Genomic DNA, 26,847 nt, shown 5'->3' on the forward strand with positions numbered 1-26,847 from the left:
GCGTTATTGTCGGGCTGTGTTTACATGTTTACATGGGCGGGACGGCCTTGTGTATAAAGCTGTTTTAGTCAAGGACTAGAGAAAAGAAGAATAACACAGTCTACTCACTGCTTATTTGAGTGTCATGTAAGTTTGTTTAGATCATGGTCATTCTGTCAATTTATGTGCAATATGAAGCAAAGTGTTAACCAAAGTGTGTCCGCGGCTTGCGCTTGACGGTGCTTAATTGTGGTGCTTTCTAATTGATAACACCTTCAAGCGAACGTGAGCGGAGAGGGGTTGGAGGTGTGTCGCTGGAGGAGAGCGGAGGGTTCAGAATAGTGGAGGTGTCACCAACAGCAGTTTGTTTTAGTTTCATGTTGGTGTTAAAGGGCGACATCTACTGGATGAAAAAGTCGCACATTCTTCCTTTAATCCCAGAGATTATCGTCACGAGGTTTACATCTCAGTTTGTATTTACTGCAAGATGTGAGACAGAACATTTTGGTGTTAGAGTACAAAGGTACAACATAAGAAAAGAAATTGTTTTCCATGCAACGCCCTTTACTTTAATCCGAATTCAGCGTGTGAAAAAATGACCACATGAACCTTTGAACCTTTTATTCAAGTATATCACAGCAGTTTATTTGAGAAATACAGTAAATGTTTCATTTCAAATATAACTTACACTAAAGTAACAATTGCGAACAGGTGTGTTAAATACACAAACAAACAGAACAGACGAAGCAATGAAGGTCTCGACTAAATAAACTGGGGGGAGGGGGAGGGGGGGCAAAGACATTCTGGATAGAACAAACCCTTTCCTTCTGCATACTGGACTAAGTAGTCTCAACTACCAGACAAAAATTGGTTATTAGTCCAAACTGGCTACAATTTATAATAAGAAAGGAAGATCACAATGTATGACATTTAACTACCCATTTTATTTCCATAAGTGTTTTTTTTTTAATTCATAAAAAATAATTATTTTGGCAGAAAGAGGAGACAAAGTGGAAAACATCAAAAGAAGGTTAGTCTGGTCCTGTTTCTCTGTGATGAACTAGACGGACTCTGTTTTCATTAAATATCCACATCCATCGTAATGTTAGTCTCTTCCAGTATGCCACAGTCGGTAACCACATGAACAAAGAAAGCACCAGAGCAATGAAATAAATAGAAAAGCTGAAAGGGCATGTTGTTGCGTGTTGAACCTGAGAGACCTGTAAACCCTTTATTCCCCCGTACACGCCAAATAGACATGCTACACAAACGCTATGCAGTTCAGCAAAACGGTTAAAAAAAAAAACGGACGCGTGATGCCTCCCGATTAGTTCAATTACAAACAATACAAAAACACTATTGACTGAATATTAGATGTAAAACATGTTTAAGAATAAATAATCAGAATCATGAGATGAAAATCTGAAAGAATCAAAAAGGCGATGGATGTGAGAGGAGGCAGAAAATGTTCTCTTTAACGCCTATGGGTTGAAAATATGAAAAAAGGAGCAGGTCTAGGATTATCTCCTCAGTGAGTAGAAATGTTCCTGAAACTAAATATTTAAACGTACAGTTTATCAAATATTCTTACAATTTATGCAATCATCATCTGGCTCAAATGCAAACATACATAACAATCGGGGAGAGATATAAACTACTGTTGGATTACTGCAGCAGCCGTGGTTTGACTGATCTGGTACCTTCGGTGATACTGCTGTTGATGTTGAAACAGTATTTTGGGGGGGGAGGAGAAAATACTGTTTTTGTACCCAGTAAACAGTTACCGCATTAAAATAAATTAAGCTGAGGTAGCGTTGGTTTTTCTCTCTCTGCAGTAGTCCAAGTGCTAACCTGTCATTGCCAGTTTGCATATGGTCTTTTGTCACAACACATTTGAGAAAAAAAGGCAGAGGTGAGCTGGGGTCAGAGTTGCACCGAGAGGTTTGAGGACTGGACAAGAGTTCTGGGAGAGAAAGAAGGGGGCCTTCTCCAGTCTACACATCCTGCTCAAAATATGGCAGACTGCCACGGAAACCTTATAAAGCTTCAGCAAAACCTCCATTTACTGCAGTCAGATAACGTATACTGTGTTGGCCAGACATGAGAATCCAGCTTCTCTTGTCGAGAAATGAGAACGTAACAACAAAAGACATCCACAAAGTGGGTTCACATATTTGAAAGGAGGAAATAAAAACAAATCATGTCATTCTTTATACACCTTAGTGACGGGCACTGCCTAGAATGGCCTTGTTCATTATGGATCCATAAACCCATGCGGAGGCAATCTCAACTCAAGCAAAGCTTCGTATAAAAAGGTAGAAAAAATGATCATCAAATACACAACATAATACATAAGATGTTATGACCATATTAGAGAACATTTTTTTTAAAGTTGGAACAGAACAGGCTTCGTTATATCAGCACCTTCACAGGGAGTAAGACAACACTTGGCACCACAAATTGTTGGACTCGCATTATTTGTTTGTTTGTTTTTGCATTTCAAAGATTGAAGGCGGTATCGTCAAATTTTTCATTCGTCTGCTGGCTGCTCAGGCGGAGACTAACTTCCCCAATAACAGGGCATTAATACGTTTTAAATATCTCTACAATATTCCAAGTGCGTGAGACATTTCTCGCCAGACAACCACCCAGAAAGAGGGGTGTGTAGCTTCTAAAAATACTTAATGTTTCTCAAACTGAAATTTCTTTTTGGCCAAGGTTAGAGACATACAAAGATATGTTTTCAAAAGACAGACTGGCATTGAGATTTATATATTTTAATGCTTCAAGGTCACTGACCTCAGTGGTTAGCACCCACCCTAACTTTGAGCCTGTCGAGTGTCACAAGAAGTAAATAAAAAGAGCCTGCTTCAACTTTCAGAGTTTCATATGACGGTTGAAATAAGGCACACACTAGGCAGTGCAAACTCCAGACGCTTTCCAATTTGTCATGCTTCCAGTTCCTCAGCTGGGGTGTTGGTACAGCAAGAAAAAAATATTTAGTGGCGGGCGGGCACAGCTTGACAGGAGGGGAAACATTCAGACTGAGAATGTAGTGTGGAGAGAGAGGGGTGTGTGTGTGTGTGGGGGGGGGGGGGTCAGCTACCACAGACTATTAAGAACGGGACAATCTGCAAAGACTGTGAACGCCAGAGGTGGTCTGCGTGGAGTGATCTGCAGGAGACGCTTGTTCCATCATTCACAGAGGGGGCTTACAGATTTCCACACCTGATAAAGAGGACATTATGGGTTCTAGTCCTGCTGTGCTAACCTCGACGAGTCGCTGTAAAACTTTGTAAACTATCATTCTGGGTGAGTATCCTTGACGGTGGCTCAGATATTGAATTAATCGAGTAGCTAAAATGGCAGAAAAAAAGCAAGCCGAATGATAATGATGCGAGGACTGGCCTGTGATGAAGCGTTCCACTCAAGAGCGCGACTGGCTCAACGATGTAGTTCAGTGATTCAGAACATTAACTGTCCTCATCTCCTGGCAACACTCTGCATTCGCAAAATCTGCTGGTGAGGATCTAAGTGAGTGTGTGTGTGTGTGTGTGTGTGTGTGTGTGTGTGTGTGTGTGTGTGTGTGTGTGTGTGTGTGTGTGTGTGTGTGTGTGTGTGTGTGTGTGTGTGTGTCTATAGAAATACATGCATACCCAAGTGAACGGGCGTGTGTGTGTGCGTGTGTGTGTGTGTGTGTGTGTGCATATGAGAGAACTGCGATATGACATCACCCGATCTGTTGGTTTTGCTAGTCATCCTAGTTAAGAAGTAATCCAAAGAGCAGCATGGATAAAAAGTTTGGATAGCACCTGATTAGCACCAGGGTTGCCCGTCACCATTGGTGTGTGTGTGTGCATTGTGTGTGTGACTGACACACCTCTAGGAGTTTGGTTGTGTAAAATGGGTCTGGATCTGGCCAGGTTCCTGAGACGATAGCACCATTGAATGTCTCTGTCCTCAACCCTGTCCTTTGTCGTGATCCCTCCCAGCAAAAGGAGGGTGCTGGATTTTTCTGGTTGATTGTTTTTTTTTTGTTAGTTTTTAATTTGATGAGGGCTGGACTCAGACGCTCCTTCACTCTCCTCCACTCAGTTTGTATATCTTTGTGGTCCCGGGCTGTTCAGGGTGTAACCTGATAGGTATTCTCTCCGACTCACAGGAATGTATCAAAATGTTGGATTCTCTCCTCCATCTCCTGCAGACACACAAACACAGAGACAGAGATCTTAGTTGCTACCGACACAGTAAACTGGATTGTAGAGCTGGGTGGTAAAATATCTGATTTACTTCTATTCACCGACTACAGTATCAGAATTCTTTAATGAACAATTTTAAAAATAGATTTATTTCCTGACAGAGAAGAATAGCAGACAATGCGTACCTGTCTTTAAAAAAATGTCCTGAGTCTTTCAGGTTATTAAAAAGGCTACAACTCTGTGACATCCCCCATCAGTGTCACTGACTGAACCGGCTAATCAATGAAGAAAGATTTATTAATTGGGAAATGAATTGTCTGTTGTTTAATCCTAAATAAAAGAAGATAACCAGTGGCTAGTTGTCATGTGTTCAGTTTTATACAGCTGTCTCACTTCTGTGAGGATAGCTAGCTTATTAGCTTACATAATAAACATTCAACTTTTCAAGGGAAGACTTCACAACAACTGAGTCCACACAGAGTGGGCCGCTGTATCTGGCTCCAATGAACCAGGTTTTTGTTTTCAGGTTAGTGAATGCGCTTGAAGAAGAGAGCTGGTGAGGTGATCATGGATTAATGTTAGCCCGCAACCTTGCACACTACATAAGTCCATTTTTATTTTTGCAGAGTTGTTTCCAATGAAGAGAGAACGAAATCCGCAGTTTGCGGGTACTAGTTTGTTTAGAGATTATTCAGCCCGTACTGTTCAGCAAGGTGCTAAATGTCACTACTCCAGGAAACCAATCAGATACTAAATGGGGCGGAACTCAATGCTCAGGCAACAAAGAAAACAGATGCTTGTCAGGTGATCATCACAGAGACAGTGAATTAGTGGGAACAGATTGCCTGGACTATTCAAGGTGAGTTTGATTTTAAGAAATAACTATTTCATGATTTGTTTTTTTTGTCTTAGTTTAGATAGGAGAAGACAATCGCAATAATCAATACAACGGAATCGCAATACTTGTTGAATCACAAGTACAAATCCAATCGGCACCCAAGAATCAAGATATGTAGGAGTGGGGACAAAAGCATATCGTCCCAGGCCTACGGTGTGGTGTGCGAAAAGCATCTGTGTACGCAGGTTACAATGTTACTTGAACATTTCCTGCAGCAAACAACAGCTTCCACCATGATAAATGATGTCAAATGAAGCAAAGCTGTGCTGGAATGAGACGGGTGATTTTTCTCAGCATGAAAACAGCAGCATTTGACACTGATTCAATCTGATCTGAGCCGCAGGAAAAGAGATAGATGTTTGCCTGCAATAGACCATGATTAATGCATTGAAGATGTTACACTGTGTTCCCTCATCTAAATGGCTGAGTCAGTGCGACATTCAGTGGGATCTTGTACCAATACCAACTACTTAGAAAGTTAAAAACTAACAACTTTACAGCAAAGACAATTCCAACTTTTAGAGAAAAGGAAACTTTTGCAGAGCCAGACAGTCCTCCCACACTCAAAACTTTTGAAATCACATAAACAATTCAGACATTGGGCACCATCGAAACCGGAAAATATGGCAAACGTAGCAGCAAATAAAATAAACTATAATAACAGTGATGTAAAATTAAACGCAAATAAAGCTTGTTCCAAAAGTAGGGTAAGTCTTGGTAGGGTAAGTCTTGTGTTGGCTTTCACCCGCAAAGTTGGCCTTCTCTCTGTTGGACGGGCAGGTGCCAAACACCGCAAGTTAGCAAGGGCAAGCTTGCAAAATCATTTTCCTTTCCATGACAACAAATGTATAAACAGATTCCAAAGATAAATCCTGAAACTTAAAGTGAAGAGTAGCGACCTGGTAAATTGAAGATCTAGACGTGATGATAATGCATGACACAATCCTTATCTTTCATAAGTTTACAAGGTAACAGGAATGATGCTATTCTGCAGACTGCATGTCAGTTTACCTTCTATAAAACCACTTTATCTCAGCCCCAAAACGATCAACTGTAGGTCACGCAAGCTGTAAAATGCTGATGTCAGAAGGTATGAAAAATAAAGCTCATGTGCAACTGCATAAAAGTCGCTCACATGGAAAATTCCCTGAAAGCTTCAGCTCATCAGACGCAGTCTGTGTTTAAACACATTGATGCTTTTAACACCTTCCTGTTTGCCGTGTCTCGCTCTACGCCCACACACACACCAACATGCAAATAAACTCTTCACCGCTTTGACGCGTGCACCTCTGATCTGGAGTCTTTGGGCCTGAAGCCCTATCACCTTTTCATCCCTCAAACACAGGAGAAAATCTAACAAACCTCCTGCACCTTCACTCTATGTCTGAACCTACTCCGTCTTACTAACACAACACCTGTAGAGTAGTTTTCTCTCTAGGTAGCAAGAAAATGTGGTTTCCTGTATCACTCAGGAGGTAACACATGGCAAAATAATGAATCGTACCTCGCAAAGAGGTCATCAACATATAATCAGAGAAAACCAGTTGTAAAGTACTTTGGTGTATCCGCCTTCCTTGAACCTGTCTTTTCTACTTTTTCACAGATCCATTTTCCATAACCCCAGGGGGAAACTGGGTTCTCTGCTGTGTGTTTGTGTAGGTTATGAGAGCAAACAAGGTTTTTTTTTTTGGCACCAAAGAAAAAATGAGTTGAAAAACAACAACTTTGTGTGTTGTGTCTAGATGAAAGTGTTGCTTCCCAGGCTACAGACTACATGCCCATTAAGATGAAGGCTTTAGCTGCAGTACATTCTATGCTATAGAGACATCTCTGTCTCTACATGAGTGTTCAACATGGGGAGAAGAGGGTTGAGAAAAGGTCCCTAGCTAAACACCAAAGCCAGATGTTTACCTTTATAGAGCATGCATGCTACAAAAAGCTTTACTTGACATGAAGGCATCCAGTGTTACCATCTATGTGCATAACTCCCAACAAGATGCATTAAGATAACTAAATAGCTCTATGATAAACAAGGAATTCTGCATAGATATTAAATGACCTTCAGGCCAGACCTTCAGCAGCAAGCACACAAATAAGCAGAGAAATAACATACCCTTATGATGATCAGCTAATGTGACCAGTGGCACACTTATAGCTCTGGCAAAGCACCCGTCCAAGTTAAAGGTCAGAGGCCCAAACAAAAGCTTAAATTGCTGTCTGAGACACAGAACATGAAAAATTAGGCCTGGGGAAATATGAAAGCCAATTTGTAGATTGGAACAAAGCCGGCATGTTGTGTACAGAGCACACAAGGTCCCTCTGGCTTTAACGTGAAGCAGGGTGCAGTCCACTCCATCTGCTGAAAGGTCAGCTCTGCTGTAAGACGGATACAAGCCGTACCCAGAGGAGGAAGGAGACAAACGTACGTATATAAACGCTCCATTTCACTCGTCTTCAAAACGTAGACACAAATACGAGGTGCTGCAACAGGATTCAACATTAGGAGCCATACAGAGTATCAACCCTTCATTCGTGTGTGCATGTGCGTGTTTTTGAAACCTCCAGGGAGGAACAAAGAGATGACCTGCTGCAGAGGCATGATGTGTGCTGGAAACACAGGCAAACAAAACACGTGCCAACGAGCTGACATTTCTGCTCTGCAAACACCAATTTAGGCTGGCAGGATAAAATGAACCCAGGCACAAGCCCTCCCTTCTTCACCATCCACCAGCCAGTCGACAGGCGGCACCACCTGGCTGACTGCTCGCCCCCCAACTGTCTCTACAGCTTCCTCTCTCTGACATCCTGACAGCCAGTTCTGGCTACCGGCACCAGGACGCTGTCAGTCCTGGCCAGCTGTCTGCGTTGACATCTACAGAAGGAGCGGCAGATGACCAGATGGGATTCTGGGAGGGAAAAAAAACACTGCAGCCTTTTCTGTGTTGAACATTGTCAAGAGAGCTTAACAATGGAGATATGAAAAATGACCTTAAGTTGAGGAGCTTTTTGTAAGCCGTTACTCATGGATGAAAAGGCTTGCGTATAAAAGAATTGTACTACTGTACGAGGTATTGTTTGATTTTCTAAAGAGATTAGGACTGAATGAAAACACTCTACACAAGGACAGCGTTACAATACCAACTCAAGGGGTGGACTTTTTTTATTCAATATTTTAATCATTTAATGCTATTGTATTAACAGACTTCTAATTATTATATATAATATTCATTAAAATCAATAAGATTCAAATAACTGAAAATGAAAAACCTGATGGGAAATAATTGAGAGTATCTGTTGAGCTCATGGACAAATGGTGCAGCTATCTGTATTCATCAGTACGTGTCTTGATAGTCTTTTATTATGTTCATATTTAGCACACTGACTGACATCAACATTTTACTGTATGACTGAAAAGATTTTTTGTACCGCGAGACCACAGAGCGCATTGTAGACTATTACATATCAATAGTCTAATAAAGACAAACGAACATACAAGTTTGTTTGCTACTGTCAGAGTTTACAAGGTTATTTAAACTGTCTATAGTTTATTAGTGTATCAACTTAAAATAAAATCATTTTAAATTAAAAAATCTTTCTTTGAGGGTTGCCGATAGCAAAGTGGTTGGTGCATTCACCCCTTGTACGGAGGTCGTGGTCCTCCAGGCGGGTGGCCCGTGTTCGGATCTAACCTGTGGCTCCTTTAACGCATGTCATCCCCCCTCTCTCCCTCTCCCAAATTACTGACTCTAACTACCATCTCAAGGTTGAGTCTCTTAATAAAGTTATACAAAGCCCAAAAACAAACCTCAAAAAATGTTGTCTTACATTGGGCAGAAAGTTAACATGTATTTGTTTGTAAAAGATGTTTAGGAATATTGTAATTTGTACACTACATTTTACCAAAGCAGCATTGATATATTTATTTCACTTAAACAAGTCAAAACACTGTAGATATTACGTTTTCTATCACAGGCAAATAGAAAATATTCACCTTTGTGCGGCTGGAACCAGAGACCTAAAACCTATTAACTAAATTGTTGCTGATTTATTTTCTGTCAATCAACTGATCAGCTTTGAGTCCTCGTCTTACAGCAGGTTATTATCTGATGAATTGCATTGCATTATGGGATGTTATGGCATCAAATATTTTTAATACAACACTAATGGTTTTTGTACTGATAAATCCTCATCGAGAAAGGACTTTTAAAAAGAATGATACAAAAGTGTCTGACCTCCAGTAGCTGGGTTTTGTCGTACTCTCTGCGGTGCTGGTAGATACACTGGCTGAGGAGGGAGTAGAGTCTCTCTAGCTGCTCCACGCTGTAACCGTCACTCTTCTTCACCACAGTATCCAGAAGAGCCTGAGGGGAAGAACACATCACATTATGAATAAAATGTTAAAAACATATGTACTTGTAAAATTGTACGAAGAACACAGTATGCATGAACATATATCCATAGAAATGTGTTTGAAGGAACTATAACATATCAGTGAGACATAGATTAAATTAAGCCACTCAAGCTAAAAGCTAATGTGGGTTCTTGGAGATGAAGCATTTGGAGGTCAGCTGTATTCAAAAGCAATTAATGTCAGAATGACAGCTAATTAAGGCTAATCATAATTAGAAGCAAGTTTACATTTCACTGTTACTTTAATTAAAACACGCTGGACAGTGAACGGCCCTTTAATTGACCTGTTCCTCATATTTTAGCCAGTGTGTGTGTGTGTGTGTGTGTGTGTGTGTGTGTGTGTGTGTGTGTGTGTGTGTGTGTGTGTGTGTGTGTGTGTGTGAGTCTATTCAAATACAAGGCTCATCAGAATGCATGGAGTGAGACTGCAAAGACACAGTAATTAAAGTGAGCATCACTGACACAAGGCAAACAGATAAACCTCAACTTGAATTAATATTGTGTGTGTGTGCGTGTGTGCGTGTGTGTGTGTGTGTGTGTGTGTGTGTGTGTGTGTGTGTGTGTGTGTGTGACCATGTATGTTAGAAACATAAAACAAAGGCAATGTCAGGATTAACAAGACGGGGATGTTTGTCAAACCATGATCAGCAAACGTCAGAGATAATTGCAGTAAGGCAAAGCAGAGAGGTTAGCACTGTAATAAAGGCTGCACTTTATCTGGGATGTCTGTTTCAAAGACACAAACGTTGCCCTGATTAAAGCAGAGGACGATGGCTTCTCGTCAACAAAAACATAGTGGAAACTTAATCCACAAAAAGACTTAAGCCATGACCAGATTTTAACCTTGAGAAAAATACTTCACTTTGTAAGGACGTTTTTACTTTTCTGCTCAAACAACATTTAATAGAATATGGTAGAGGAATTTCAAACATGAGCTGCCGTTTGGACCATGGCTATAAGCATTACAGCTATTTCCCATAGTCTGCAAAGAAACAAAACAAACTGGCTAAAAAGATCCTAAAACAACAGCCAAACCCTTAGGACATTTATGAAACAAATGCCGACACAGATTTTGGAGGGATAGAAATAACAGATTAGAAATATGTCTGCTTTTGTAAATAAATAATAATGATAGCTAGATAACTATCTGGAATAAATATAGACTTTCTGTGAGGCCAGATTTTGAAATGACAGGACCATGCAAATGTGCTCGGTATATGGTGTATGCAAACTGCTTTCTCAAACAATTAACTATGAAGAATGTTGTATGTTCTTACACAATTGGATGAAATATTTGCCAATCCAAAAATATATACATAGGCCAATATATATATAGGCCAACATTTGCCAATGACTCCAAGTCGTCAACAATCAGGCCGGCTGAGGATTTCTAGAAAACACTGAACCTCTGTGACCCTGTCTCCATCATTCGCTGGTTCATGTGCGACCGCTTTGTTGTGTTTTACTGTAACTATCTAAAAAACTATAAAAAACTGGAGAAGTCTGAAAAAGAATTGAAGGTCTAATGACAAGAAAGCACAGATCAGAGACGAGGAAAGGACTACCGTAGAGTTGACTGTTCAACTACTACATACAGAATGGTGCCATCAAATTATAAGCCACACGTTTTGCCTCAAGGTTAAGGCATATGGAAGACTTAAGTTAGCCTTAAGTTTGCACATACAGCAGCCTGGGCTCAAGAGATGATTTAGAAAGAAGGTGACTTATTACAGAGAAACACTTTGCTGTTGGACATGGCTTCAATAAACTTAATTTACTATTAATATAAAGACATCCCCTAGCTGCATAATTCCACTACTTAAATCCTGACCGTGCTAACATGATTGATCAAATGTTATGTCTTATTTGTTTTACTTTAGGTCTTGCAAAAATAACAGAGCGAGTCACATTGTCTATGAGTCGAGCAGCTTCCCCTAAGAGAGCAATTAGTAGTCTTTTTTGGAGGACTGCAGACTTATTAGTTCTTTTGTGTTTTGGATTTGGATTCTGACCAACATTGTGCACAGCAGCAGTAAAAGAAAAAATGTCATATTACAGTCACAGTGGTTATTTAACTTCTCAGGTTAAAACATGTTTTTCCTTTTTTCAGCTTTTATGAATCTTTTGTTTTACTGAGCACACTGAGTTTGAGAGCTTTATATCAAACTTTCATGCGTCTGAACTTGTTTTTTCAGGGTATGAGGCTTCTCCAGTAATATGACTTGGCATTATATTCTCCACCTTGAGGATGTAAAAACCAATGGTTGCTTCAGACATATGGTAAGCATACGAACGCTAACACCATGAAGAATTTCTCTAATGTTCTAATATTTGAATGGAGAATACTTTACGGGATTATTGTTCTAACATCAAAGGGGGTTCTCTGGTTTCATTGGTTTAAAATCAGCCATGGCAAGTCATAAAAGAGGGCCCAATGGAGCATGTCCCGGTGAGAAACCGATTTTAACAACGGAAACATAAAAGCTTTAATTAGCCTCATTACAACCCATCTCACACATGTGTAATGATGTGAATCTCTGTGAGACTTTCCTTTCAATCCTTTTTAACAGCAATCCACTGCTGCAGAGTGCACCTACTTTCCTTTTTTATCTCCTATTTTAATGTTTAATGGAAGCTCTCTTCAAGTTCTCTTCAATACCATTTTCTTCACTTTTCCTCTTATTTAAGTACTTTCAACTCTTTCTCTTTCTTGGCATGCCTTTGCTTCCTTTGCTTCTCCCTCTATCACCTTGAACTGATTCTCCTCTTTCAGTTAGCCAGCTGATTGCAGCGATGTACTTCCTGGCCTCTGTCAGATTGATCAGGAGGTCTGCCTCAGTGTGGGGTAAATGGTGTGAGTGTGTCTTACACAGGGATTAGTGATTGAATGAACCTGCTGCACAGTAGCAGCCAGTAATCCCATGCTTTCAAGGCTCCTACTGCCAATGACCATTTCAACTCAAACTACTCTAAAGTCACTCTTCCATCTCCCCTTCCTCATCTTTACTTGCATCTCTATACATCCCCATTATCCTGACGAACACAGGTAAAGTGGAACACAGAGCTGTTAATTGGTATATTGCTGCTATTCCACAATTAAAAATGCTGATGGTTATATCAATTCAAGACTTTTGTTACACACAAATGAAAGGTATAGAAAAAAACCTTTCATCCAAAGAGCCTGTAAATAATACATATAGGTTGGAGGTAAATGTGTTATATTAGAGAGTCATCCTATTTAATCAAAAAGGATGCATCTCATGTGTGTGTGTGCCTTTGTTTTTAAAAAGCTTTCCTCGGCATTGAGTGAGAGAAAATATTTCACAAGTCCAGCAGTTTCCATCACAAGGGACAGTTTCAAAGTCGTCATGAAATGAAAAATACTTTTTCCCGATCTTAATCCAGCGTTCCTGTGTTGAATCTGCCATTATCTGCCAAATACATTTGAACAAAGAATTATGGGTATTTTTACACTCAGGGGAATTTACTCCTTTTTCGATCAACTAAAGAGCCATCCAGATCTTCCTGGAGTAACTCACTTATTCTATTCTTGTCTTTAACACTACCATAAAAACGAATAAGAAATGATTGCGGTTTGCATTGTTAACATGGAATCCATGAATGTCTTTAGTAGGGGAAGAGGTGGATGTGACACTGGTGGATGGTGATTTGCTGGTGAGGAAAATCAAGTTGCAGTGACACACTGAGTGTATCACAGGGCACTCAGTCACACAGGTAATGCAATATAGATAGTATTATAAGGGCTATGGAAATTCATGACAAATTGAATTAGCACGCTCTCAGTGCATTACAACTCTGCTGACTCCTCTTTCATATGAACTGTGAGGTTTAACTTATAATATGAAATCACTGGCATTACCGAAGCCATCCGATGGCCATGCAGGCCTTCAATAGAGAAGGAAAATGTTTTCTTATAGGAACCAGTAAGATCCTTAATACAAGTTCTATATTAACTGAATGATTATGTATAAAATACATCTAGTTAAATACCCTTTATAATGCTATAACTTGTGTCTCCTTGTTTAATATAAATCATCCTATGTTACTTTTTTTTAATCAAGATGTTATCTAAGTTATTACCTCTGTGTATTTCAACATCTGAATATCCCTAACTCTGAATGTCCCCTGAATTAATCAGTGACTGAGACTTAGATTGTTGAAAGCAAAGTTTGCCAGTAAGAGTACATCTGGAACAGCGACACAATTACAACTTAATACATCAAACAAAACAAGATAGAAAAAAAGATATAAATAGTTGATAAATAAAATTGTTACCATGTTCACTGTAGAACAAAAATCGATACAGGAGTTCTGTTGAATCACTAAAGAGCTGAGGGATTGAAGACGAGTTTCCTTCACAGTGTATGCCGAGGCCCTATGCAGGCCCAGGCAATACTCCAGAATAGTCAGTCCCAAAAAGTGGTTTTCATAAATGTTGTAGTAGTTGTAGTTTCCTTTTCATTATAGACAACAGTAAGCGCTATATTCAACTAATTTCTAAGTTTACCTTTCTAATTAAAATATTCAACTCAGTGAAAAACTTGGTTGCATATCAAGACTTGTTTGTCTACATTATGAGATTAGCTATCGGCTTGTTTATCATTCTCGACTCTCCCAAATATCAATATCAGCAGAAGCCCTGAAATCCCAGCATTAGATATTAAGATTCTTTTCCACCAGCTACTGAATAAGCACTGACCTGTGAATGTAAAATACAACTCCTACCCCCACAAACAATATCACACTGTGTTTTAACGCTCCCAAAAGAGCCTGAGCAAGCCTAACACTTAAGAAATACCCTGACTCTGCACTGGGAGGTATTGTTGAAATATTAATTAAATTACATGCATATGAATACAGAAGGGCAATTATTGTCACTGATCTCTCACTATTATCCTTTGTTAATCAATTAAGATCAAGCTAAAAACAACGATAACATAGATGTAAACTTCACTCTTCTGTTTCCAGTGGGAGGTTTTTAAAAAAGATGAAGGTTTGGGGTGTAAGAATCTGTTCAATAAAATAAACAAGTATGGAAAAAAAACATTGGTAAGTTCAGGCTGGATTTCAGACAGCTGAACTCCAATATCACTGGATAATAAACAAGGAGAAAGTCTAACACAGGCCGTACACAAATAAAACAAACATCACTCCACACAGGACTGCAAATCCTCCTGATCCAGAATTCAAAAAGCACCAAAGGCAAAACCAAACAAAAAGAGAAAAAAAAAAGAAAAAGTTAAGCTTTGGTCGAGGTTAAAGGTCACATATACTACTCCTTTTCAACAAGTTTAAATAAGTCTCAGAGCTCCCCTAATATTTTTCATATCACCTCCAGCTGTTACAGCATGTTTCCATTAGCTCAAATGCTATACAGTGATTTTGCTTTCAAGCACTAGAACAATACTTGAGCTATTACTAAACCGTCCCGGCTTAACAACAGAAATGCCAAGCATTTGAAAATGTATTCATCTGATGATCAGTACAATACTTTAGTTACATAAGGGCTGAGTGGTATGTTTGGGCTTTTAACACTCAAAGGATGCTATTAATCAAACCTGTACGATTATGCTGTGTCAGCTATTTACACTATTGGCTCTCACATGCCGACTCAGCTCCGCGAGTACAATCACATGCAAATGGCCGCACTGTCAAAGCCATGATTGGGATTGAATTGGAATAAAAGCAGCACTTCAAAAGCTATCTATTTTTATTGCCAATCAAACTGTGGTCCAGCTCTTGTATTAAGCTGTTCTCTTTTCAACACAAATGCATCATGGCCACTTTGCCAGAGGGCCCCCAACTGTTATTAGTGGCAAAAATGAAGAAGTTTGGAAAAAATACAATTGGACCATTATTTTACAGGCTTGTCTAAAACAGGAAATCCTGACAGCTGAGCATCAATCTAAAAGACCCCATACTGCACCAGCAACTACAAACACTAGCTCCTTTTGGGGAGCTGCTGCAGAAAACTGCAGAGCAGGCAATACTTATGTGTTTTCAGTAAGATGGAGGGAAAATTGTCAGGCCAGATTGAATTTCTTGTTACTGAATACTCATCTGCAATCGTCAGCACCACTTCTTCCAGACCATCTGTGGACAGTGTTTGATTACTGATGAAAGCTAACAGCTGACTATAAGAAACATTTTGGAGTAGTAAGAGAAACAAGCCTCAGGACCTATTTATTCATGCTGAGGATTTCATTTAGATCCAGACGGCACCAGGCATCATTTCAGTCAAAATGGCAATAACAGAACTTGATTTGGCTAAGAGTATCAAAGCGAATATATAATATGTGCCATAGCTCGGAAAGATGGGCCATGAATACAGAAGTAATACCATCTCGGTCCTATAGACAGAGAATGATTCATGAACAAACTCATGACACTGTGATGTTGTTTTATTCCCGAGAGATTTCAGAGCCTCTTCCATCAAGTTAAAAGTCAGAGATAATAAGCCATCCGCGATAAATGAATACGAATGGAGAATCAGTTCAGCACTCACTTCAGGTCCGGACACACATCAGGCACCATGCCATCCCCGGCCCTGCCAGCAAATATCTGCTAAACTGTGGCTCTCGTCCTGCTCAATGGATATTCAATTAGTTCCGTCAACCCGTCATGAAAAAGCAACAATCCACAGTGTCCTGTTTTCACAATCTGTTTCTAAAAGACATCTCCCTTTTTTCTTCTGCTAACAAATAAACCTGAAGATTAGTTCTGTGTGTGGCTGTCCATAGGAGCTGTGGCACTGAGATCAAGCCAACTATAAAGCATGTCAATGACTTTTAAGGGTCGAGTCAAGTTTAGGAAGACACACAGCGTATCTCACCATCCCCATCAAGCCCGAGGCACACAGGTCAATCAAAGTTGGAGCATGGAGGTAAGAAGTACGCTTTTGTCAGAAGAGCACTTCTACATCAATTACACTTGTAACACCGCTCCCTACAGCCAACCCCTTAAACCCCCAAACCCCCTCTGATCAGTGGGAAATGCTGTCAGGGAGCCCACTGAGCCGAGGCCCCAATTTACACTTGGGGTATTAGGTGGAAAACCAGTAAGACTTTGCAAAGTACATCAGAGCCACTCCACATGCTCCCTGTTATTCAAACACATACTGGGACAAGCTGGGGGGTGTAGTGAGGCTGAGGGAAGCTCATGTTTGAGTCACAACCTTGTTTTCTTCCTTTTTTTTTTTTTTTTTTTTTTTAGAAACAACAGCTATTGATTGAGAAGTGAACATGGTCTGATTCTACAATGGACTAGCTCCATGGTAAGATAGCAGGAGTATAAAAAGTATTGTGAAAACATGAGAATAGGAGAGAGAGTTCGACGCGACTAAAGGGTGAATAAAAGGTGAGATAAGTCTCAGCTGTCAAGAGTTATCCACGTGAGAAGAGCGGTGTGACAGCATCATCTGCACCCTGCACACATGGAGCGTACAGCTGGTCACCCATGGCTGAGTTTCCCTTCCTCCATACCTAAAGCCCACTTGCATAAAACTTTCAATGTATGTGCTGTCTTCTTTGGCCCTGTTGGAATAATGGTAAATAAAGGGCCAACCACATATATCTGAGTGCTCGACGATTCTTTCGTCCAAGCCTCTGTCGACTGCCAGTCTCATAGTCAAACACAAGAATAATTCCATTCCAGGTACATTTAATGTCTAATTTTACATAGATTTGTCCGTTTATTCCGAATATTTCATGCCTCATAGCCTCTGTTGGTATGAAAAACAACTTATTCATACTTTTAATGCAGTTCTGAACACCCCTTGTACTTTTAGTTAATCTCCTTAGTGTGCGCATGAAGAAATCACACCGAAGTATTGATAGAAGCAGCATTATCCATGTTTAAAGAATTTAATTGGATACAAGCGACGTCAGAACAGGGGAAGGCACATCCTCTCAACAAAAGCTCTCATTGGCTGTTACACGCTTCTATCAAGTTATTTTTTTTAACAGTTCCGCAGATCGTTATGGATCTAATGTGTTTTGATGGGTAGGTAAGGGGTTGAATTAGGTTTACATAGTAGAGAAGCTACATTTTTCTTTTTCAGCCTGTTTGAGGAAAATCTGAACATGTCAACAAATGATGCAGTGACAAATTGACAAAACTAATAAGATCACACATGGATACAAACCATCTAACAGAGCAATACATGTATAATAATACACTAGAGTATAAACAAATACAGTTAGATTATTTGACTGCTTGTTGAGCCACATACTTTTGAAAGTGCTGCTGTTCTTCCATAGGATAAAGGGATCATATTGAATAAATCAATCATCACCAAAATGTACAATTTTTTGTGTAATGTGTTAGAGATGTCTTTATGTTTTTTTTCCCAGCATAACTGCTGAGAAAATTAGGTCTGTCCACATGATGATTTTTCTAAATATGAGGACAGATTGTACAGTCCGGATAATTGAGTGAAAGTACATGTGAACAGAGGCATAACTGACAGCTTATGTAAATGTCCCAGCAAGCCTCAGCAGAGAGTGTGACTAAAAGTGAAGTAGCTCGGTAGAATAAAATCTCCATGCATCTCATTATCTACACCTGTGCTCTCTTAAGCTTCCAAATTGCACCCCAAACCACAGTAATCGTCAGACTGAGAATATAATGAGCCGATGCACTACTATTGAGCAAAATAAGTGATTTAAGAAATGTTTACCGAAAGGCGCTGGTGATCGACCACTACAGGAGGATGGGGAGGGAGTGGTTGTGGCTGTTCCTCTGTCCCCTCTGCAGAACACTTCAGCTGCTCTGACAGGCTCCTACTGCGTTTCCTGGCGTCGGAACCTCCTAATAAATGGATTATTGATAGAAGAAGAGTTAACAGTGATGGTTGTAAACACTTGATGCAGAACGACAGCAATCACACACAACCTCCTCAGAATTGAATTGGTGAGCCAAATTCAAGGTCCTTTTTGTTTTTGTCATGAACCACTAAAGAGAAAATGAATTTCAACTGCCATGAACACAAGATTAATGGTTTGTGAAGAACATCTATTTGAAGCTACTAGCAGCGGGCCCATTTCCTGTCTATTTATAAGAGTGCTTGAGAAATGTTTGGATGGAAACAAAAGGACAGTCTGTAATGAATGAGGGGGTGGAGCAGTTGACTTGTCTGTTCTTTGAGGAGCCACAGTTTGTTTGTGTTCTGTTTTGTGATCGTGCCATCCTCTGATGGGACAATGCGTCAGCTCTCCAGATAGCCTCCATTCACCACAAGCAAAGCCAAAAGCTTGTAAACAATCCAAGAAACTTAATTCGGCTTATCTCTGACTTGAAGACTATGGAGCAATATTTCAGAATCCATATCAGAAGACAGGGAATGTCTGCAACCGCTACACATACAGGTATATGGCTTTCACACTTGCAAAAACACTCCAGGAAAAAAAGCTGATATGTGCAGAAGGAGCTTTATGTGTGAATGCAAACAGCCACATTTTTCTTTTGGACTTCACCCAGAATTTCTCCTGTCAGCCCCCCAGTATTTTTTCTGGAGTCCGAGTTAGCTTTCTTCTTTCTATTTTTTTTACTGTTGTTGCATTAATCATGGCCTCTCTTATCTATACTTCATTTAACAAAAACAAACTGCATGTTAATCTTAAGAGCTGGAGGATATTAAAAAACACATGAAACACATGAAAAGGCGGGTGAATCTCTATAAATATTTGAATATTTTGTTAACATGCTTAATTGCTTATTTAGGGTAACGGTCCAATTAGCAAGTACATGTGAAGTTTCAACTCAGGAAATAAACTGTTGGAAAAACATCAGATAAACCCAGCTTATATAGCAATATAGACTGAGCTTATATAGCAATATAGACTGATCAAGTATCTGCAGAAGTGATGGATGCGCTCAAGTATTTACCCTGTAACCCAAAACTATACAATAAGAAACTGCTGTAAATTCACTATGAATCCAGCTCTAAGTAGAAAAGGTACTCTTCATCCCAGGAACAACGCCGTAAATAAAGGAACAAAACTCTTTGTGTTCTAATTAATCGAGTAATCAAAGCTGGATCACAGAAACCTTTGAGTCCAGATTTATACCTTCATTATCTTGATCTTCCTCAATATTTTCTGTTACTGTTCCTCCATCCTGGGGAGGGTTCTCCTGAGTAGTTGGTTTGCTCTCATCTCTGTCTTTGTGCTCTTCCTGATCTGTATTATGAGAGCCCTCAGCCATGCTTTGAGGAGTCCCTTTCTCAGCTTCACTGCTCTTATCCAGGCTTTGTGAGTCCAGGCTGTCCATTGAATCGTTTCCATTCACACAGTCCACATGTGATTGCAGGAGAACATCTGTGTGCTTAGGCTCGGCCTCAGCATCTGAACACTCGGTCGTATCAGTGGAAGGCTGGATGCCAGCCAGCTTAGCCTGGCAATCCCCGTCCACCATGGGCTCAGAACTATCACCTGGACTATGAAGCTCAGTGCGTTGCTCAGTTTTCTCAGACTCCACCTCTTTGGCTGTGGGCTTCTCCTCCTCGGTTGTTGGCTCTTCTGTGGCTTCACTAACATCTGGAGGAACGGCGGGAGCTGTAACAGGAGGCTCGTTGGAGCTCTCCTCCTCTGTGGAGGGAAGGTGGGTATGGTGGCCGTTGGGCTGGGGACCCATGGTATCGCAAGATGATTCCTCATCCTGCGTCAAGCATGAGTCACTGGGCCCTGTGGCCTCCACCTCTGGCTCAGGGTCTTCCTCCTCCTCCTCCTCTTCTGTCCCTTTCTTGTAGGTCTTCTTTTTACGAATGATGCCCCGCCCCCAAGATGGTCGCCGCCGAACCTTCCGCTTGATATGATCTATGATGGAGAGAGGAACAACAAAGAGAGAAAGATTAGGTTAAAACATTAAAGGGATACTTCACTCATTTGCATTAAGCTTTGTATCATTAGAAACTTGGTAGTATTTTTGAATGGTCGTGCATCCCGCCCTCATTTTCCCCTGAGATGGGAAATTTTTGTATTTCTAAGTCTGAAAAGGAGCTGTTGCGGTTAGCAGGGTGAAACTACAACACTAGTTTCTCATATTTTCGACCACTGAAGCTACAGACCAATCACAGATCAGTGGGTGGGAACTCACTCCCAGAATCGAAACTTAACGTCCGCCATATTGCTTGGAAGCTATGCTAACAGGCTCTATGGAGAATGCTGATAATGGCGAAAAAATATAAATATAGCGATGAGATGGCTGCTGCCGACAGGCCGGTCTTGTGTTTTGGCCGCAAGTTCGGCCACCGTGAGCTAGCCGAAATGTCGGAATCAGTTGAGGAAACGGTCTTATGTGTTGAAGTAAATATGTCTGTAAATGTTTTTATTACTATATTTCTACTGCTATACTGTATATTTTGGAGAAACTGTATCGATCGAATTTCCCTCTGGGATTAATAAAGTATTTGTGATTCTGAACTAGAGGACCTTAGTGGGAGTGGCCTGCGGTGCTGTGCATTCTGGGATTTGGTGTCTTTTATCAACATGAGCCAAAAAGACACTTTCTGCCTTTTCACAGCCAAGAAGGCACCAACTTCAAAATTTATTTCACAGTTCTACTACATATATGACCCAATGTCAATACAGATTCATGTTTCAACGGGTGAAGTATCCCTTTAATTCAAAGAGACACAAATAATCAAAAATATTTCATGATCATTAAGACAACAACAAACATGAGCGGCTTTTCAGGCCACATTCAGATTATTCTCTACCTTAAAAGTCAGTACATTGCCATTAACTACACCTACAACACTGCTGTTTTTAAGATTTGTGCCTTTAATTGAGAGATAGGAAAGTGGATAAAATCGGAAATCAGGGAGAGAGTGTGGGGAACGACATGCGGGAAAGGAGCCACAGGCCGGATTTGAACCTGGGCCGCCCGCTTGGAGGACTATAGCCTCCATACATGGGGCGCGCTCACCAACCACTGCGCCACCAGCGCCCCAGTATAATCTATTTCTGTACATCCTTTACCCACAATATTTTAAAACATGGATACACTACATCTGAAGGTATGACCATTGACATTGTACAGACACTAGAGAAAAAATATTAGACAAATCTCTATGTTAACTCCTTGTTCACAACAGAGCGGGACTCTCAGAGATGATCTTTATAATGTAATGAAGATGGTGATTTAACCAGTGAGTAATACGCTAAGAGGCTGTCGTTCTACCCTGTACCCTCTATATCTCTGTCTTCCTCTATTTAATGAAACAGATAACCAGTCTAACCATAATTGAAAATATATACAGTATAATTATATATATATGTGTGTGTGTGTGTGTGTGTGTGTGTGTGTGTGTGTGTGTGTGTGTGTCTCTGGTCAATTTTGTAATGTATAACCATGTTTTTTTTTCTTTGCTCTTAGCAGCAGAGACAAGAGGATTTAAGATTCCCATCAGTCACAGGATGAGGGCCGTAGATATAAGCTTGGAATCGAAGCAGATATGAAGGCAGAGTAACAACAACACTCAAAATTGGAAAATATTAGACTTTTAAATGCAAGTGAGAAATAAATGGGACACTCGACCACAGATGATGCAAGAGAAAAATATATATTTTGCAATGTCATTAAAGTCTTAAATTGTTTCAAGGGTGAAGCCAGAATAAAGCAAAGTTGTCTTCTCTTGCAATGTATAAAAAAAGATATGAGACACCTTTTGATTCAAATGATTAGATAATAATACAGGAAATGAATTTAAATATTTTTGTGTTCAAAAATTCAAGTTAAAAGGTTTATAAATTATATAAGAACCAATGAATGTTGATGCTTCATTACAGATGTAGTGCATGCCACCAACAGGCAATTATTACCTTACATCACTTTGTGACATAAAGTATACACACAGTACAGTGAAAAAGAGTTTTCCCATGGGGACAATGAAGTCCAAGTCTAATGCTGGATGAGTCCTGGTCTCATCCTTAATAATCTCCTTTGGAACAAATCTGCCTTTTATCATATGACAACTTTACTGATTTGCTGAACTGCTCTCCTCCCAAGTCACCAGAACAATTGTTCTTCAAGCTGATTGTAAGTGCACTCTCTTGTAGGCAGACTCAATATGTGCAGGGACAACCCTACCGCCAACTCAGCTTTTTTCACCCTGGCTCATTGGAATCGACGTGAGTAGGGACCTCAATCTTGTAACATAAATGAAATATTGATCCCCTGTGCCCCCATCACCTGTGACTGATGGAAAGGAGCATGGAGTTCAAAGTTGTGTCACAAAACAGAAACAAAGGGCAACAAAAATCTTGTAACATAGCCCTTCCAAGCAAACACATGAGAAGGAGTAGTGTTTTGTTTTCTTCAAAACTGATCTACTTTAATGAGGTTTCATTCTTCTTTTATATAAAAAACATATTCATAAGGGTGTTATCTCCAACCTTGTCTAAAAGCTAATCAGAGTGAAACATCCAACAAGTAGCATCTTTCATTAAAATAAGAAACAAAAAAGAGCTCTGAAGCTGCTTCACTATTTATTTTAAGTGGCTTGTTTTTCTAAGAAAAGAGGGGATAGATCAAGGCTAAATACAACCCTAATCATTCTGAAATTCTGTTTTCTGCTCCTATCAGAAAAAAAATGTATTCCTGTAAACTATGATTTCCAAACACTATTCTTTTGCATTTCATGAACATACTTATTTTTCTTTAAGAATATACATGTCAAAATAAAATAAAACAGAAAACCAACATTTTAATAAACCATATAAAAGGTTAATATAGCATGAGTATATAAAGATCTCTCTAGATGATGCCTTTGCTTTAATGAAATTCAACATTTAAATTCTAAGCATAAGAAGAGATTAAATCAAAACTATTTATATTTCAACCATTAAGCCGGAATTAATTTATATGGCTTCTGTTCAGCTGAAGATTTTATGACATATACAAACTTTTGTACACGTTTTGCTCTCCGTCTGACGACTTTTGTTTGCATTTTTCCATTTATATTTTATGTTTTTAGAATTTTCTCCACATTGCTCGATTGCTTTTGTAGTTTTAACTGTGCACTTCATAAGTATGCTCACCTCGAGGCAAAATATGGAAGAAAAAAAAAAACATATAACCGACAGAGAAGGAGGCTGTCATGGTGACACAGGGCCTCTGGGTCTGTGTGACATGAAAGCAGTTTGTCACCTGATGTGACACTTCACAATGACACCTTATGAATTGTCCAGATCAATAAATGATCCCATCCTTGCTTTGGGATATGAAGGAGATCAGTCACTTCCTTCCTATTACTTTTTCACCTAAAGGTCTGCACAGCCACGTCACCCTGAATGGTTTAAAGGAGCAGTTCAATATTTGGGGAAATACACCTTTACTTTGTCAAAGGAGTTAGATAAGAGGATAACTACTATTCTATTATTCTTGTGTTGTTCACTCATAATTTGAAATATTTGTCATCACAGTAATTTCACAGATTCTACAGAGTTGTCCGACTAAACTAAGGTTGCTCTAAATGTCGTTGGTTTAAAAATCAGACTCACAACTAATGGACAGCAGGCCTAAAGAGGGAATTCAGTCACCAGGTGAATGAATGAAAGGCATAATTCAGTCAGGGCATCCATCTATTTCAGTCACTTTTCTCTCTGCTGCTCAGTAAAAGGCTGGTGGGATGACGGTGTCTGTGGTGCCCTCTTCTAAGAAGACAGATATGCCCCAATGCACCAGTAGCTCAAAGTAATGTTGAAGATGTCAGCCTACTCACACACACACATACAAAGCAGGATACGAAAGCCTTTTGGGGGAAAGGTCTTTCGCCCACAGCCAGAAGACACATTCAGACAAACTGTAAGGCAGGAGCAATGAGGTACAGATTGTTCAACGGATGGGTTGGCTCATTGGACTGACATATGTGTTTTCACACCTTTTTATAGGAGAGAGCATTTACCTCTCCAAAGAGAATGGCAATGTCCACCTGCTAGCTGCTGTTTTAATGAAACACTTCTTGAAATCGCTATTTGGTCACAGCGTTTAACTTTAAGACCCCAAGATCAGTGATGGAGAACTAATGCTTCCTCACCATACAGCATCCTCTATCCTCCATACCTTAAACATACATGTGTTATATAGCTCTGTTTGTATGGATAAAATAGATCCCCAAATTCCATAGTGTGGGCAAGATTGCTACTGTAGAAAATAATACTGAGTGCTTGCACTCTGCTGGCTTCAAAAGCTGTGATCTGTAGGCATATCTCATTCACTGTGAGGGAGAGACATTGTACTTTGCTAGAACTCTCTTACTTACTAAATTGATTAGATTAGTTAAAAATTAGATCTCCTGTGGTCCTGTTAAGGAATTCAGGTCTTCACAGCTTTATAATTATAGGACTTGACAGAAAGAGTTATTAAATTAAATACTGTTTACTCAGGGACTCTTTGCTCTACAAAGACACTTTATTGAATCAGGTGTAAGATTCATTTGCTTTTATATAATAGGAAATATCTGGTCTTCCATGGGTCCCAAATCCTTTCTGCCGGGCCCCCTTTTAGCAGATGCAAACATTTTCAAGCCCCTCCAAGCCCTCAAACATAAAAATTGAGTGTATTTACACTTAATTATCCTGGTTTTGACCGGGTTTTTTTAAATATCAAGTTTTTGTGTTTGTGCATGTAAACATCGTATCCTGTTTTAGAATAGAAGGAAAAAGTCCTTGAGAAGGAAAAAGTCCTCGAGAGAACTCCAAAAGAAAACGGGATAATGTAGCATGTATATGACTGTTTGTCTGAGCTTCACTCTGTTTAACCCTCAGCAGACTGGATAATGTCTCTTGGGCTCATTAAAAGGGTTCATTGTGTCGCCATCCAAAGTGCAAACCTTAACTTTTCAAACGTCTGAAAAATTGTCTGCTCAAAGTGAAGATAACAAACTTCAATGCTGCAGCAAACTGAAAAATCAGACAATCCACTTTATAGGTCCCATATTATGCTTTTTCTGGTTGTATATGCTTTAGTGTGTTTTCCAAGTGTCCTGTGCATGTTTAGGCACATCTATGTGCAAAAATTCAAAGTCCGCGGAAATGCGGCTTCTCCTACGTCCTCCTGTTAGCTGTAGCATTAGCTGCATGTAACGCTCGGTTCTAGCCCCCCTCGATAAAAATGTGTCAGTGCGGCGTCATTGTCAGTGTGAGATCACTGATCTAAGCCCATTGGCTGGTTGTGGCAAGCCCTGCAGCTCATGTTGAAATTTCCGAGAAGCGTGCTGAGCAACTGACCAATAACGACAGAGCGGATCGGCAGACCAATCAGAGCAGACTTGGCCCACGTGGGGTCTAACAGTGGGGGCTCAGCAGAGCGTAGCTGACGGACTCAGAGCGTAGAGGGAGCAAGGAGGAGCAGTACATGAAAACAGACACTTTTTTCGAACTTTAGCTATTGTGAACGTACAAAAGTAGGAACATAGATTAAATATACAAACCCCAAAAAGGGAATAATATGGGCTCTTTAAAAGAGGAAGCAGTAATAAGTGATTCTGAAACATGAAACTTCCAATTTTTAAGATGCAACAACAGTTATTGCTTTGAACAGATTTCTTTAAACCAGACTCTAAAGATGAATAACTCATTGAAAATAAAAAAAAAATGATAAAAAATGTAAGATACTTCCAGTCCTGCTATGACTTCAAAGAAGAAATCAACAGGCTTCTCTTTGTGCGCAGCAAGTCTCCATGTGGTGTCCTAACTAGTTTGGCTCCATGCTGTCAGAAGCTCATACTCTGAGGCACCACACACACACACTGGTGTCTCTTTTTGTTACCCACTGTTGTACACGTGAAGCAGAGGGTGAGAAATTACTCACCATATTTTCTTGTCCTTGTTTTAATCGCTAAGTCCGGTGTAGATTGATTGTCAGCATAAGTTTACCTGAATACTTCTCACTAAATTCCCTTGCCGCGCCCCGTCTGTCATAACTTCCCCACTTTGGAATGCACTGACTTTGATAATGGTTTGGTCGTATGTTAGTTTCCTCTACTACTCCTGCAATATTGCCAGACAGTGTCTAGACTTATACTACTCCCAACTCAAATTGCCCCGTGTTGCATGCAGTGGACTCTGAGGTGTTGTGAAGTTACTATTGATTGTTCTCAGCCTGCAGGCTATGATAAAAGAAAAGAGCCAAAAAGGATGTAGCTAGTTTACATGGTTACATTTACAGAATAAAGGATACAAATCTGAAACATTATTCTGCTAGTATTAAAATGAATGGATAATTGATCATTTACTCTCTCTCCAATGGATGAATTCATTCTTCAAGTATATGGCTGTACTTTTGGGAGATTTTCTAAGACGAGAGGTTCATACATACAACCTTCCCACACATATCTTT

General features: G+C 39.9%; 1 protein-coding gene across 4 annotated transcripts in view; it reads right to left on the bottom strand.

Moving 5' to 3' along the window:
- Positions 1-585: 585 nt before the first annotated feature.
- Positions 586-26,847, bottom strand: part of atad2b (ATPase family AAA domain containing 2B) — a 59,907-nt gene continuing 33,645 nt past the window's right edge. For all 4 annotated transcript variants that reach the window (XM_020641617.3, XM_065963401.1, XM_065963400.1 and 1 more), the window contains exons 25-28: positions 19,575-20,321; positions 18,185-18,315; positions 9,309-9,437; positions 586-4,177 (exon numbers count right to left, since the gene is read on the bottom strand). In XM_020641617.3, the coding sequence (XP_020497273.2) occupies positions 4,136-4,177; positions 9,309-9,437; positions 18,185-18,315; positions 19,575-20,321 (1,049 nt within the window). In that variant the 3' untranslated portion in view covers positions 586-4,135. The remainder of the gene's footprint in view (positions 4,178-9,308; positions 9,438-18,184; positions 18,316-19,574; positions 20,322-26,847) is intronic.

The sequence above is a fragment of the Labrus bergylta genome, chromosome 15, assembly GCF_963930695.1.
Source record: "Labrus bergylta chromosome 15, fLabBer1.1, whole genome shotgun sequence".
Classification (NCBI taxonomy): Eukaryota; Metazoa; Chordata; class Actinopteri; order Labriformes; family Labridae; genus Labrus; species Labrus bergylta.